We start from the raw sequence: 12,719 nt of genomic DNA, 5'->3' as shown, positions 1-12,719 counted from the left end.
TTAGATTTATGACTTAGGTTCGCTAGCTAGTTCTGTGCCTGCCTGTGTGCGCGCTGACCCTGGTCGACGAGAACCCGCATGAGAGAAGTGACGCAGAACGTAACCCCGCCCCCCGGGCCCAGCTATCAGTAGGTGCCGGTAGCCTCCCTGAGAAAACGTTTTGAAAAGACGGGCTATGGACCCAACCATTTCTATAGGAGGGGAGGGGAGAACTCCCTCACATGGTACAACCCATGCTGAGTTGCGCGCTGTGGTGGCAGAATGCGGAACGTGTGTATCCTAATGTAACTGACATTGAAATGTAAAAAAAATAATAAAAAAAAATTCCTCGACCGGCCCAAAAGTGAAGCGGCCCACCGGGAATACTCCCGATTCTCCCGATTACCCACTCCGGGCCTGGTTTGAAATGTAATGATAGCTCCATTAGGTGGCGGCAAGTCTTAATAAGCGAGTAAAAGAATCGTTCATTCAGTGATTCGTTCAAACCGGTTGATTCATTCATTCACGAACGAAACACCACTGCGCTGCTCGCTTAGGAACTATTTTCGTAGGTGAAATAGAGCATAACGTGACATTATGTTTAAATATTTTATTTAATATCCTCTTATTGTTAATTGAACTGTTGTATTATTACATTTGAAATCAAGTTTGGTAATCGGGAAAATAGCACTTTTGCTTGTGTGATAGATAGGCATATGGCTTAACTATATGATATATAAAGATAAAAAACAAAATCTCATGCAAGGACCATTCATATCTTGCATTTTGCGGGCATTTTATTAATTTTGGTGATGTTTGCTATTTTACACCAACACAGACTAGCTTGCTTGTTAAGCTTAATTGAGAGGATGGCTCTATATATTTTAATAGTGGTTAATTTAACAGCTTGACAAAGCAATGAATGCCGAAGCGGCTCTGCTAGTTTTGCGTGGTGGCACTTATCTTAGCAACTTAATGATAAATGTACACAAAAGGTTGATCCAGGGTGACTGTTAACCACTAAAAGCATCTGCTAAATGACAGCTTATTAACTTTGCCTACAGGCTACATCTGGACATGAATTATATAGGCTATTCAACTCAACAGAGTAAAATTCAACCTATTAAGATTACATTGATTTGAATTTTAATTGATTTTAATTTAATTACTTAAGTAGAAAATGGAACAAACTAAAATCTTTTTTCATATAATATTTTTTACATTACATTTTAACAGCTTATAAAAGCCTGTCCCTTTTTACACAAAGAACATCCATGGAACCTTTCAAATGCACAAAAGGTTCTTTAAATTATAAAAAATATTCCACACACACTGACTTTTCTGAAATTATGTGACACCACCTAAGACTGAGGCCCACACTCAGCCACCTAGATGAATGGTTCCTGCCAGGGCGCCAGCAGGCCCCTCGCCAGCAAGCAACCCTGTTCTTCCCTGAAGTTCACAATACTCTCACCAAGTCATGGCGCACCCCCTACTCGGCCCGCCTAAGTAACTACTACCTCCACCGCCCTCACTACTATCAACAGCGCTGTGAAAGAAGAGTATGAGAAGCCGCCTCCTCTCGTGGTTGCACACCTGTCCGCCCACTGCAATCGGATGGAAGGCTAAAGTTGCTCACCCCTCTAAACCCTGCAGGACCACTCTAGCCATAGTAGTCCTCCAGGTGTTTCAGGCCAAAATCCTTCGGTCTATAGACGAATCTGGACCAGACCCAGTCGCATTCAGGGACTTATGCAGTGCTACAGACCTGGCCTAGTGGTATTGGAGAACCATCTGTGGCTCAACTTAACGGAGATCAAGGATGCAGACAAGGCTGCCTTCCTCGACTCTTTGGCCATGCTGTAGAAAGCTTCGCCGAGCGCGTCACTGCTGCACTGAAGTCTTCGCAGGTAATGCACCACTTTCTGCCAAAGTTCTCCAGCTCTGCAGCTGCTTTAAGTCGCCAGAGAACCACGCAGACTCAATAGCCAGCGAAACCAGCACTGTGAACGCTCAGCCCAATCCAGCGCCTGAGCCTCATCAGCACCCCCACCCCTCCAAGCCCTTCCCTCCTAAACGCCAGGGTCTCTGGCCTAATATAATGCTGGACCCTGAGCCCCAGAAGGTGCGGCCTGTACCCCGAACTTATTCAGCCGCTAACCACCCATGCCATCCCAGGAGTGTCGAACTGGGTTCTGAACATAATAAAACTAGGTTCCTTGCTTCAATTCGCTCACAGAGATTTGTGTCCGAGAGGGTGGCTTACCAGTATACTGTCCTTCCATTCGGACAGTCTCTGGCACCACACACATTCTCAAAGTGCATGGATGCAGTCCTCTCCCCTCTGAGACAGAAGGGAATGCACATCCTGAATTACCTTGACGACTGGCTCATTTTAGCCCAGTCGAAGGCCGAGTTAAATACTTACAGATCCGTGCTCCTCAGCAGTTTGGAATGAATGGGACTCTGGATCAATTTAGTCAAGAGCTCTTGGTCTCCCAGCCTCTCGGTCTCCCTTTCCTGGGGGCAGTTCTCGATGCCGTTATTCAGTAAATATGTTTTTCCCATCGCGCCTAGTGACGCAACACTCGACCGAGATTGTGCTAGTAACCGAGTACAATATTTATCAAATCCCTCCTAGTGATTTTGTGTTTATATTGGTGAAAAGTTTAGGCTAATTGCTATGAATGCCAAAGCTGGCAAAATAAGAAAGTTAAAACATACCAGATCTTAAATAAGATTATAAAGGCATCTGTGAACAGAGATGCAATGTTAAGATGAGGTTTTTCCATCCAATTCCAACACATTAAATAACAGTACAACCCACTGAAGAGATGTATGTTTACTCCTCACAGCCTCGCTTTCATTCCCGTTAAAAATCAATGATGGCACTGCTGTGAATAACGTCAATTAAGTCATTCAACTGTGCTCTCAGAGATACAGTTTTATTTAGCTACCAAGAGCCTTCAAGTCATCTCCCACCGCAGATGTAATCCACATTTTGAGAGTTGGGTTTGGAGTTCAAAATTGGATGCCCTATCGCACTAAATACCCGTCACTTATTAATCTTCACTTCTGCCTGCTGTCGCTCTTGATTGGCTAAAATTGCTGGCTTTCAACCTCATGATGTGCTGGACATGGCTGCATGGTATGTGCAATGGTGGCTTTGTTGGAAGCAAAAAACTGTTAAGCACTCAAAAGCTTACAGCAGGGAGAGGCAATGCTGGTTCTCGAGTGTTGCCCTGTGTCTCAGTGTCCATACTATCCATCCTAAACAGTGTGTGAGATTTAAAATAAGTGTGCCCCAATGCACAGTAAGTTGAAAAGTGTATGCCAGATGTCTCCGGATGGCCTACTATTTCCTGTCGATTTTCGAAGTGTGGATCCGTGTACGCTCTAACGGCTAATATTGCCCACAACCTATTGCGCTTTGGAGGAGGAACTACAAACACGAGTAAAAAGTGTTACTAAACATGGTGGATATGCTCGACCGACGGCAAGGATAGATAAAGATTTGTGTGACTGATCAAAGTTTAACCTGATAAAAAAAAATGTATTAAATGTTATCCGTGTTATATTTCATCCGCAATCACAATGTGGACTTTCATAATCCGTTTAACTTTTAAATGCATCATTATGCATTAATATGAGGACGAGTTCTCGGCATAAAAGTCCCGCGACTGCAGATAAACGTGCTTCTGCATTTCTCTCCGATATGGTAGGAAATGAAATGTGGAGGATTTTAACTGTGACAAGATGATTGACAGACCACTTTAAGGTGACAGGATGCAACAGAGAGCAACCGTTAAAGACGCAATTATGACATGATAGTATGTCCCAAAGTTTGTACACTCTATTCACTCAAAAGTATGTACTTTTTCTTCACAAAAAGAGTAAATACTTTTAGAGCGTACAATAAGTAGGTGCATTAGGACGCAGCAAATGTTTACAGCGGAACTAAATTAACACTGAACTGACTTCAGCGAACAATGACACTTTTTTTCCGAGTTGCTTTATAGCCAAATTGAACTATGTTTGCATCATTGAATCATTATTTTACCATTTTTTAGTTGTAAAGCTACTTTGAAACAATCTTTATTGTATGAAGTGCTTTAAAAAATAAAAGTGACTTGATTACACTCTGCAAGACAGTGGGCGTCAAGGAGTGGAGTTTGACACGTGCTTTGTTTAGGCTATCAGATAATTAAGCTCAGTTTGGTTCAGGTGAATCAGGTGTAACAGGTCTCCACCGCCAGAAGACGTGCAGATTTGATGAACAGCCTTCCAAAAGCAATTAATGTAATTTAATATTTTTCAGGCACTGAGCCCGCTGGGGCCAGTTGCATAAACGTAGCCACTATGTTAAGACCGTGTCTTAAGAACTAGTTTGACCAACTAGCAGTTATCTTACCCTGTTTTATACAGGTCATAACCGCAATGATCTCATTCACAGGTGTCTTCCTCCCTTTCCTTTTTGTCTCATCTTAAAACTCTCACCATAATTATTTCAATAACTTCTTGGCGTTGCTATCTTCTTGCGACATTCGTCTGTTATAGGACAACTTAGTTTGAATAAAATTAATATTTGTGTAGTGTTCATTGTTGTTATCAATAGAGATACGCGGATGGGGTATTAGTTCATCTGCAACCGCATCACATAACTCATCATCCGCACCAACGTTTTTTGACCAGATTTCAAAGCCGCACCCACCCGCCATCCGCAGAGATGTAATTTAATATTTTTCAGGCACTGAGCCCGCTGGGGCCAGTTGCATAAACGTAGCCACTATGTTAAGACCGTGTCTTAAGAACTAGTTTGACCAACTAGCAGTTATCTTACCCTGTTTTATACAGGTCATAACCGCAATGATCTCATTCACAGGTGTCTTCCTCCCTTTCCTTTTTGTCTCATCTTAAAACTCTCACCATAATTATTTCAATAACTTCTTGGCGTTGCTATCTTCTTGCGACATTCGTCTGTTATAGGACAACTTAGTTTGAATAAAATTAATATTTGTGTAGTGTTCATTGTTGTTATCAATAGAGATACGCGGATGGGGTATTAGTTCATCTGCAACCGCATCACATAACTCATCATCCGCACCAACGTTTTTTGACCAGATTTCAAAGCCGCACCCACCCGCCATCCGCTGATTGTTTTGCGGTCTATGGACGATGCAATGCTCTGCGGATGCGAGCCGCAATAAAGCCCTTGTCTGTTCTAGAAAGGATGTAGCAAAGAAATTTAATGCTAATGTATAAGGCGGCATAGCATAGGCCTACGCTGAGTTTCATTCATTTACGATGAGATGCGCTCTAGTTCAACTTCACAGCAAGTGAACGTGGCGCATCGGAGCCTCAATGTCACTGTTATTATATTGTCTCCTATGTTTACTTTTTATTTATTAAATACATGCAATTGGTTGATGAAACATTTATTAAAATTAAGATACAATTTGTACAAAACGAAATTCGCTTTAAAGAAAGGCTTTCTACAAAGCAAAACTTAATGAAGTGGTAAAAATTATGTCTGACGATTTACAAAACAAAACTTCATCAAGTGGTAAAAACCATGTCTCCCGATTGCAAATGTTCATTGCTAATGTTTATTATTGCAAATGTTTTTCATTTGTTTAATAAATCTCATAATGATGGCACATCACTATATCATAGCTTTTATTTCTATCTCAAATGATTGGCGGTCGGTCAAGGGGTACTTGGCAAAGAATCAAATACAGTTGTAAACGACGTAGACCATTAATAACACAGACTGTTAACAATTGTTTTTAATTAGTATTTAAACATTCTCTATGATAAAACATTTTTGTAAAAAATATTTTAATAACACGGTTTTGGCTAACACAGTCTCACCCCCAAACGTCACATACTGACGCGTCTTGACCAAACGGCAATATACGACGAAAAGGGTACCCCTAAAACGTCCGTATGTGACTATTCGGGTTATGGGTAGGTTTAGGTATGCGTTAGGGTACCGCTAAGAGGCGCTGCTGGTGCGCTTATGTCTTCGTCTCATATGGACGTTTTAGGGGTACCCTTTTCGTCGTATATTGCCGTTTGGTCAAGACGCGTCAGTATGTGACGTTTTGGGGTGAGACTGGGCTGTTTTGGCGGTTATAGAGTTGTAATGACGGTGTTCAACTATAACCGTCGGTCTCACGGTTATATAGTAACCGTCACACCCCTAATAATAACTAAACACTGAACTCACATAGACATATAAGCCTAAATCAAATATGTTAATATAAAGTGAAACTAAACCTTGGACTAAACCTCTCAAGTTCATATGGATTAGTTTTACAATCTCATTATGAACTTTTTAAAGCATCAAAATGTTGTTTCATAGGCTGTCAATGGAGAGACTGAAATCTCTCAGATTTCATCAAAAAGATCGTCATTTGTGTTCCGAAGATGAACGAAAGTCTTAGGCTACAGGTTTGGAACAACTTGAAGGTGAGTAAATTATGACAGAATTTTCATGTTTGGGTGGACTATCCCTTTAAATCAGGGATGTCCAATCCTGCTCCTGGAGGGCCACTGTCCTGCAGAGTTTAGCTCCAATCCCAATTAAACACGCCTGAACCAGATAATCAAGGTCTTACTAGGCATTCTAGAAACTTCCAGGTAGGTGTGTTGAGGAAGGCTAGAGCTAAACTTTGCAGGACAGTGGCCCTCCAGGACTGAGTTTGGACACCCCTGCTTTAAATGGTAGTATACACGCAGACGCACACACACAAGCATTTTGACTGGGAGACATTTATTCATTAAACAGAAAACATTTATTTATTTAATTTTAATAACTGAGGTCTGTCATAGCTGTCATGCTTTAGACATTTAAAACATAAATCATCTTAAATACTAAAGATTCATCTAATGTTGAATATTATATTATATCATAAGTTTCATATAAAACATTAGCAGTGTATTTTGGATTTTATCCTATTCTAACTCTAGACCTCATGTTATTGTGACAGCAAATTGTGCGTTTAAAAATACAATGGGTAGAATTACGAACAGTCAAGCATCATCAAGATAAGATAGTAGAAGAGACAAAATTAAAATATTACAGAAAACATCAACCATGATCAATAAAGCTGACACATAATATACAAGAGAAGTCAGTTGAATTAAACAAGCTCATATTGGTGTGCACAAAAACACAAATGTATTTTTACAGCCAACACAAACTTGACAAGAGAAGAACTGTAATGATAGATATAGTGGATGTGGCCGCAGATGAAGGTGCTGCGGTTTTTACCTCCTGTGATGTCACAACTCTGCCATTCAAGGGCTGAACTCCTCTGAAGTTGTTGGTCGTCAGAACTGAAGCGCTTGCTTTGAAAAAGGTAGTTGTGCTGAAGCGGTTGATCTGTTTGGAGGAATAAATTCAACTGAGTGACTTTTAGGTTTTAACTCAGAATATGATGAATGTTGCCATCTAGTAATAGACGTATATGATTTTTATGAATTACTCTACTATAGAGTTGCCTTGACTTACAAAGTCCTGGCTGACTTTGATGGTATCTTTGAACACAGTCCAGATCACAGCTTCATTGCAGTTGGGTGTGGTTAGGGAGCCTTGATACCGGTAATATTTAGACCTGTTCACCCCTTCAAGCAGACTGTCCATTGTGATTTGATTCATGATGTCTGTGGTTGTAGCACCTAAAACATCAAGAGGGTGTAAGGAAACTACTTAGCCGTCTTCAGTTTTGTGCTAATTTGTTGTTAAATCATATCGGTTAAGAGAAATTAATGTTTTTAATGGGATGAATTGCAAGACTTCATACTGATAAAAAGATTCTGTTACGTGCTTGATGTTAGAGGTATGATTGCATTAAATTTAAGTGAGATATAATTGCTGCAGCATGTGCAATAAACAGAAACAACCGATAAAAAAGAATAAGAGTACAATTATCAGAAAAAAACGCAGAGTGAACAAGTTACAAAACAATATAAATAAAATAGAATACAAACATAAAGAAACAAGTGTCACCAAATTGAAGAAGAGATAAAATAAAATAAACAATTCCTTCAACTGATAACCCAAAAACCACAAATCTAAGTAAAAATTGTAGAAACAAAACCGAGATCTTCAGCGTATTCAACACTTTACTGCTAACTAAAACCAAACATACAAAAAGTGTCTTTTTTGAGATCACTCTTAACCTAACGAACAATGAAGATATAACTGTAGATGTTTGCAAATTGCTGTAAGAACACCAATCGACAGAATTAGAAAGTGGCACAAACCGGCAACATACAGTAGTAAACTAGTAGTAAATTCAGAATTAGGTAACTTTGGCTAATCAAGAACAAATACTACACGAATTTAGACTCTGATAATGTCTGATGTTGCTCTTAACACAAGACTCAATTACTAACGTTGAATCAGTGAAGACTATCAAACTGAGATAATATTTGCAATACATATCGTTAACCAAAGTACAAACCCAAAGATAGTTCGAAAATCAATGGCAAACATCGCTTTCACAGAATTGAGTGAAGTCTGACGCTGATCTGGCTCACGACTCAAAAGTAAAAAATCTGTCAACATTGTTGTTCCAAAACCTTTATGACTTTCTTTTTTCTGTGGAAAACAAAAGAAGGCATGTCTCTATGATTTGTGCCTGAATGCCATTGTTGTTTTGGACCACACTGACACTCAAAGTATGGACAAAAACAGTTCTTCAAAATATCGTATATTGTGTTTCAATGGGGAACGACATGAAGGTGAGGAGTAACAAAATGTTCATTTCTGGGTAAACTATCAACAACAAACTATTTCTGTACCTGAAATAGAGATCTGCTTCAAAAAGGATGTTAGGATATCCCAACTTTTTGTTTTGTTTTGTTCACTGGTTCCCTGTTGGTTAAATAAAAATACATACACATGAGCACACAACTAAGCCATTTATATACTTAAGGTTTGCGCTTGCCTCTGGATAAACGTGGTCTTGCTCACCTCAATAAAGAAACCAAGAACAGCCAATCCTGTGCTGTCATTAGCAGCAAGAGCAGCTGCCACACTCCCGTTGTATTTTGAATGGACATTCACAATGTGCAGCTGAGAAACAGAATCAGACGTATAAAGATAATGCATTAGGGAGAATGCTATGTGGAATAATGCAATGCATTTGCAGGGAAAATGAATTAATTCATACCTCCATTGGGTATTGTTTGCCATCCACAGTGTGTTCGGAGCCAGGCGAGGAGCTGCCGTTACCCCAGTGGAGATGGAATTGTTTAGTGTTGTATACACCTGGAAGATCACCTCCTTGCACTGTCATTTTATCATCATCCAGGTTGACCACCACTGTGAAGACAATAGACATATTAGATACAAGGTCCAGGACATGGAATACAGTGACGTTGTGCAACACTGAAGCTTTATCTGCGCCCCATTCACCTTATTTTTCAGTTAAGAATGGTGTTAATTTGTAATTGTAATTTTAATGTGTCTAAAGCCTAGCGTTGCCAACTTCAGAACAGGAAAATGAGGGACACTCAAAATATTTGTACTGTATACAATATACACTATATAGTGTACGTCATTTCAGTGTCTGCAGTAAAGTAGGGTGAATACTGGTAAAGTGGGACACTTTCTGATCATTTACCTTCTGCATAATGTTTTATTATGATCCAAATGTCTTAGCCCCTCATATGATACTATTCTAAATAGCTTAAGAGCTCTACTCTACTATACAGAATAAAAAAGAAAGAAACATTAAAGCTGCAGTCGGCAAGTCTGGCAGATTGGTTGACTTAGCCAAAATTTTGAATGTTTACAAGTACAACTCTCATGCCCCTCCCCCACTACCAACGAGCACCCTCCCATAGACGTCGTGTTCGTCAGTGCGTGTGTACCTGATTTTCTGTGAACGCGCGCGTCTCTTCAGCATCGATCAACACCATGGACTCGGAGGTAGGCTGCCCCATAGATATCATATAAAGGCTAGATGTCTCATCCGCGTTGCTGGCCAATGGAGCTCGACATCCGCACACGGCGGCCATCTTACGACAGGGTGCTCGCTCACTCATAACATGGTGCATGTACTTTTAAATAACCATAACTTGCTCAATTTTCTACCGATTTTCAAACGGTTTGGTTTGTTATAAACGTCAGAGATGTAGCTATTATACTGCATACATATGAATAATTATGTTCAAAATGTTTAAGCATTCAGAATTATAACCACGTTAATAACGTTTGTAAGAAACCAAACCGTTTGTAAATCCGTCAAGATTTCAGCGAGATAAGAGGATTTGTGTGCGTGCTGCTCACTCACCTTAATTCACAGAGCCCTGTCCTAAGATGGCCGCCGGTGATGCCGGAAGTGACTCCGCCTTAAGACATCTAGCCTTTATATGATATCTATGGGCTGCCCTGGCTAATCTATCCATAGATAGCAATAACAGAGGAATTGGAAGCTTGTTAGTAGATTTTCTCTCCGCCATCACGCTTCGTACAATCTCAGGCGAACTTCAGGCGTGTCCTGTGCATGTGATATTGAAACGTGCGCGAGCCGCGAGGGAGAGGGGATCTGTGACTGTGGCGTGTGCACGATGTGATTGACAGTCAGATCTCACACCCCCCTGCGCTGATTGGACCCGATGAGACGGGAGCGGTGGATTTTTGCAAAACAAATAACACGCTCCAGGTGGAGTTAGAAGCTCGGTTTTTTTTCTAAAACCACTTTATTTATGTTGTTCTGTTGGATTATAGTGTCGATTTCACTGAATATGATCAAAAAATGTTGCCGACGGCAGCTTTAAACACAGGATGGCTGACGCTTCCTCAAACACACATGGACCCCAAACCACATTTTTCCAGGCGCTACTGTCAAACTGGGACACCTTTATTGGCAAACTGGGACACTTCAAACACATTATATTGTTCCTCAAATGTAGGCCCAATGAATTGACCCTTAGCAACCGTAACTAGGCGCGGGAGGTCTGGCAAGCTTTTGAGCGAGGGAAACATGCCGAAGCGTTGTGCGCATGGATTGTGCAAATCTGATACCCAGTATCCTAAAAGTTTGGATGGGGTGGTGGATTTTGTTCCCTTCCCGAAACCTAAAACCCAAGGGGAGAAATGCCGGGAGTCATCTTCATTTATAAAGCGCCTTTAACAATGTAGATTGTTCCAAAGCAGCTTTACATTGATAATAGGAAATTAAAAGTAAAGTGTTTTGGCTTTATAGCAGCTCTAGAATAAAGTTATTGTCCAGCTCGTGGATCAAGCAGTGTAATTAAAGCAAGACGGAGGCTCACTGACATAACTTAACGTTACTTAAAAATATATTTCAGCATTTTGTTAATCGACGGCCTAACTAGCCTACCCCAATCTGATCGCGACTCTCTCGGTGTTAGATAAAAGTAAAAGGTAGTTAGTAAAAGGAGGGAACATCACAGGGCTTGCCGGAGATCTCCAAGGAAAAGGTTGGTATGCAAACTAAATCAGTTCATAACAGTAGTCACTTATGTGACCCACGACGTGTGAGCTGTAGCCTGGCGCGCTAAAAATATAAGCGGGAGAATGTTATCATTGCAAAGTGGTCAGGCTAATGTCTTGTCTTTATTCCACAATAGGCTACTTATGGATAAGCTGTTTGATTTATTAATAATAGAATATTTTCAAATTTCACTCAATTTGTATGTTTCCCATTTGAATGTTCAGCGGCGGCTGCTGCTTGCGATGGGACCTAACGTTATAGCCTAGGCTTTAGCTGATGAAATTATTCTCTAATCGTTTGCATATTATGTCGTGGATATACAGCCCTCAAATGCATACTGCAATCTTGCTCTCTGATTTTCACCTGTTCGCCAAAAATGACTAATTATCTCCTTGGGAATGTCTGAAACCGGTGCATACATACTGTAATAGACGTGCCAGGTGCAAAAGCTTGACAGGCATAGCAACAGTAACTAAGGAGGGCGGGGCTTAGTGAAGGGTCAATTACATACACAATAACAATATAAACAACAACAACAAAAATAATAAAAATCCTTTTTTTTAAGGAGGGGTGCAGGTACAGCAGATTCTTTCCACCCCTCCCTCCCTCACCTGTCCACAATATTTTGTATTGGGTTTAGTTTATTTCATAAATAAAAATAAAAAAATAGACATATTCATAAACATTTCTTCTAATAGGCTAATTTTATTCCACACAGGCTAAGTTTCATTTCTTTTTGTTGAAAAGTTTTTTGCAAATGTCCCAGCCATCCAAGCTTGTACCCTCCATCTTTCTTTTTTTTTTCTTTTTTTTTTTTTTTTTTTGGAATTGGCATTGTTTTTTTAAATCAGTTTACAATCTTTGTTGAAATATCTAGCTAGCTAACTAAATTTATGAGGGGCATACAAAAAGGGAACTCAATTCCCCCATTAGAATGACTTAAATGGCTGTCCCAGTTTGCCATAATACCCTGTCCCAGTTTAACAATACTATATATTTTTATTACATACTTGCTTATGATGAGCTCAGTGTTGATTTTTAGTAATAGAATCATTTACATGTAAAGATTGAAATTAAGAAGCTTAACTGTCCCACTTTGCCAGAATTTACCCTATGTGTTTAAAAGGTTATCAGACATAAACACATTTGTATTGCTTGACCTATTTATTGTAAAGGTTGACTTCCTGCTCAGCTACTGTTCGGACGCTCTTGCTTACTGCTCCGCGCTTTGCTCTATCGCTTTTACATTTTATCTCCTATTTTTTT

The 12,719-nt window shown here is 40.0% G+C and overlaps 1 protein-coding gene across 1 annotated transcript in view; it reads right to left on the bottom strand.

The window, feature by feature from the left end:
* Positions 1–6,741: 6,741 nt before the first annotated feature.
* LOC308706376 (carbonic anhydrase 4-like) overlaps positions 6,742–12,719 on the bottom strand; it is a gene marked incomplete at its 5' end in the record, with an annotated part of 57,665 nt that continues 51,687 nt past the window's right edge. The window contains 5 exons of the mRNA XM_081391970.1: positions 6,742–7,366; positions 7,496–7,662; positions 8,791–8,863; positions 8,963–9,064; positions 9,162–9,313. Coding sequence (XP_081248096.1) covers positions 7,169–7,366; positions 7,496–7,662; positions 8,791–8,863; positions 8,963–9,064; positions 9,162–9,313 — 692 coding nt within the window. The 3' untranslated portion in view covers positions 6,742–7,168. The remainder of the gene's footprint in view (positions 7,367–7,495; positions 7,663–8,790; positions 8,864–8,962; positions 9,065–9,161; positions 9,314–12,719) is intronic.

This window comes from Scardinius erythrophthalmus (assembly GCF_964197995.2).
Source record: "Scardinius erythrophthalmus genome assembly, chromosome: 18".
Classification (NCBI taxonomy): Eukaryota; Metazoa; Chordata; class Actinopteri; order Cypriniformes; family Leuciscidae; genus Scardinius; species Scardinius erythrophthalmus.
This window is presented reverse-complemented; position numbering and strand designations above follow the sequence as displayed.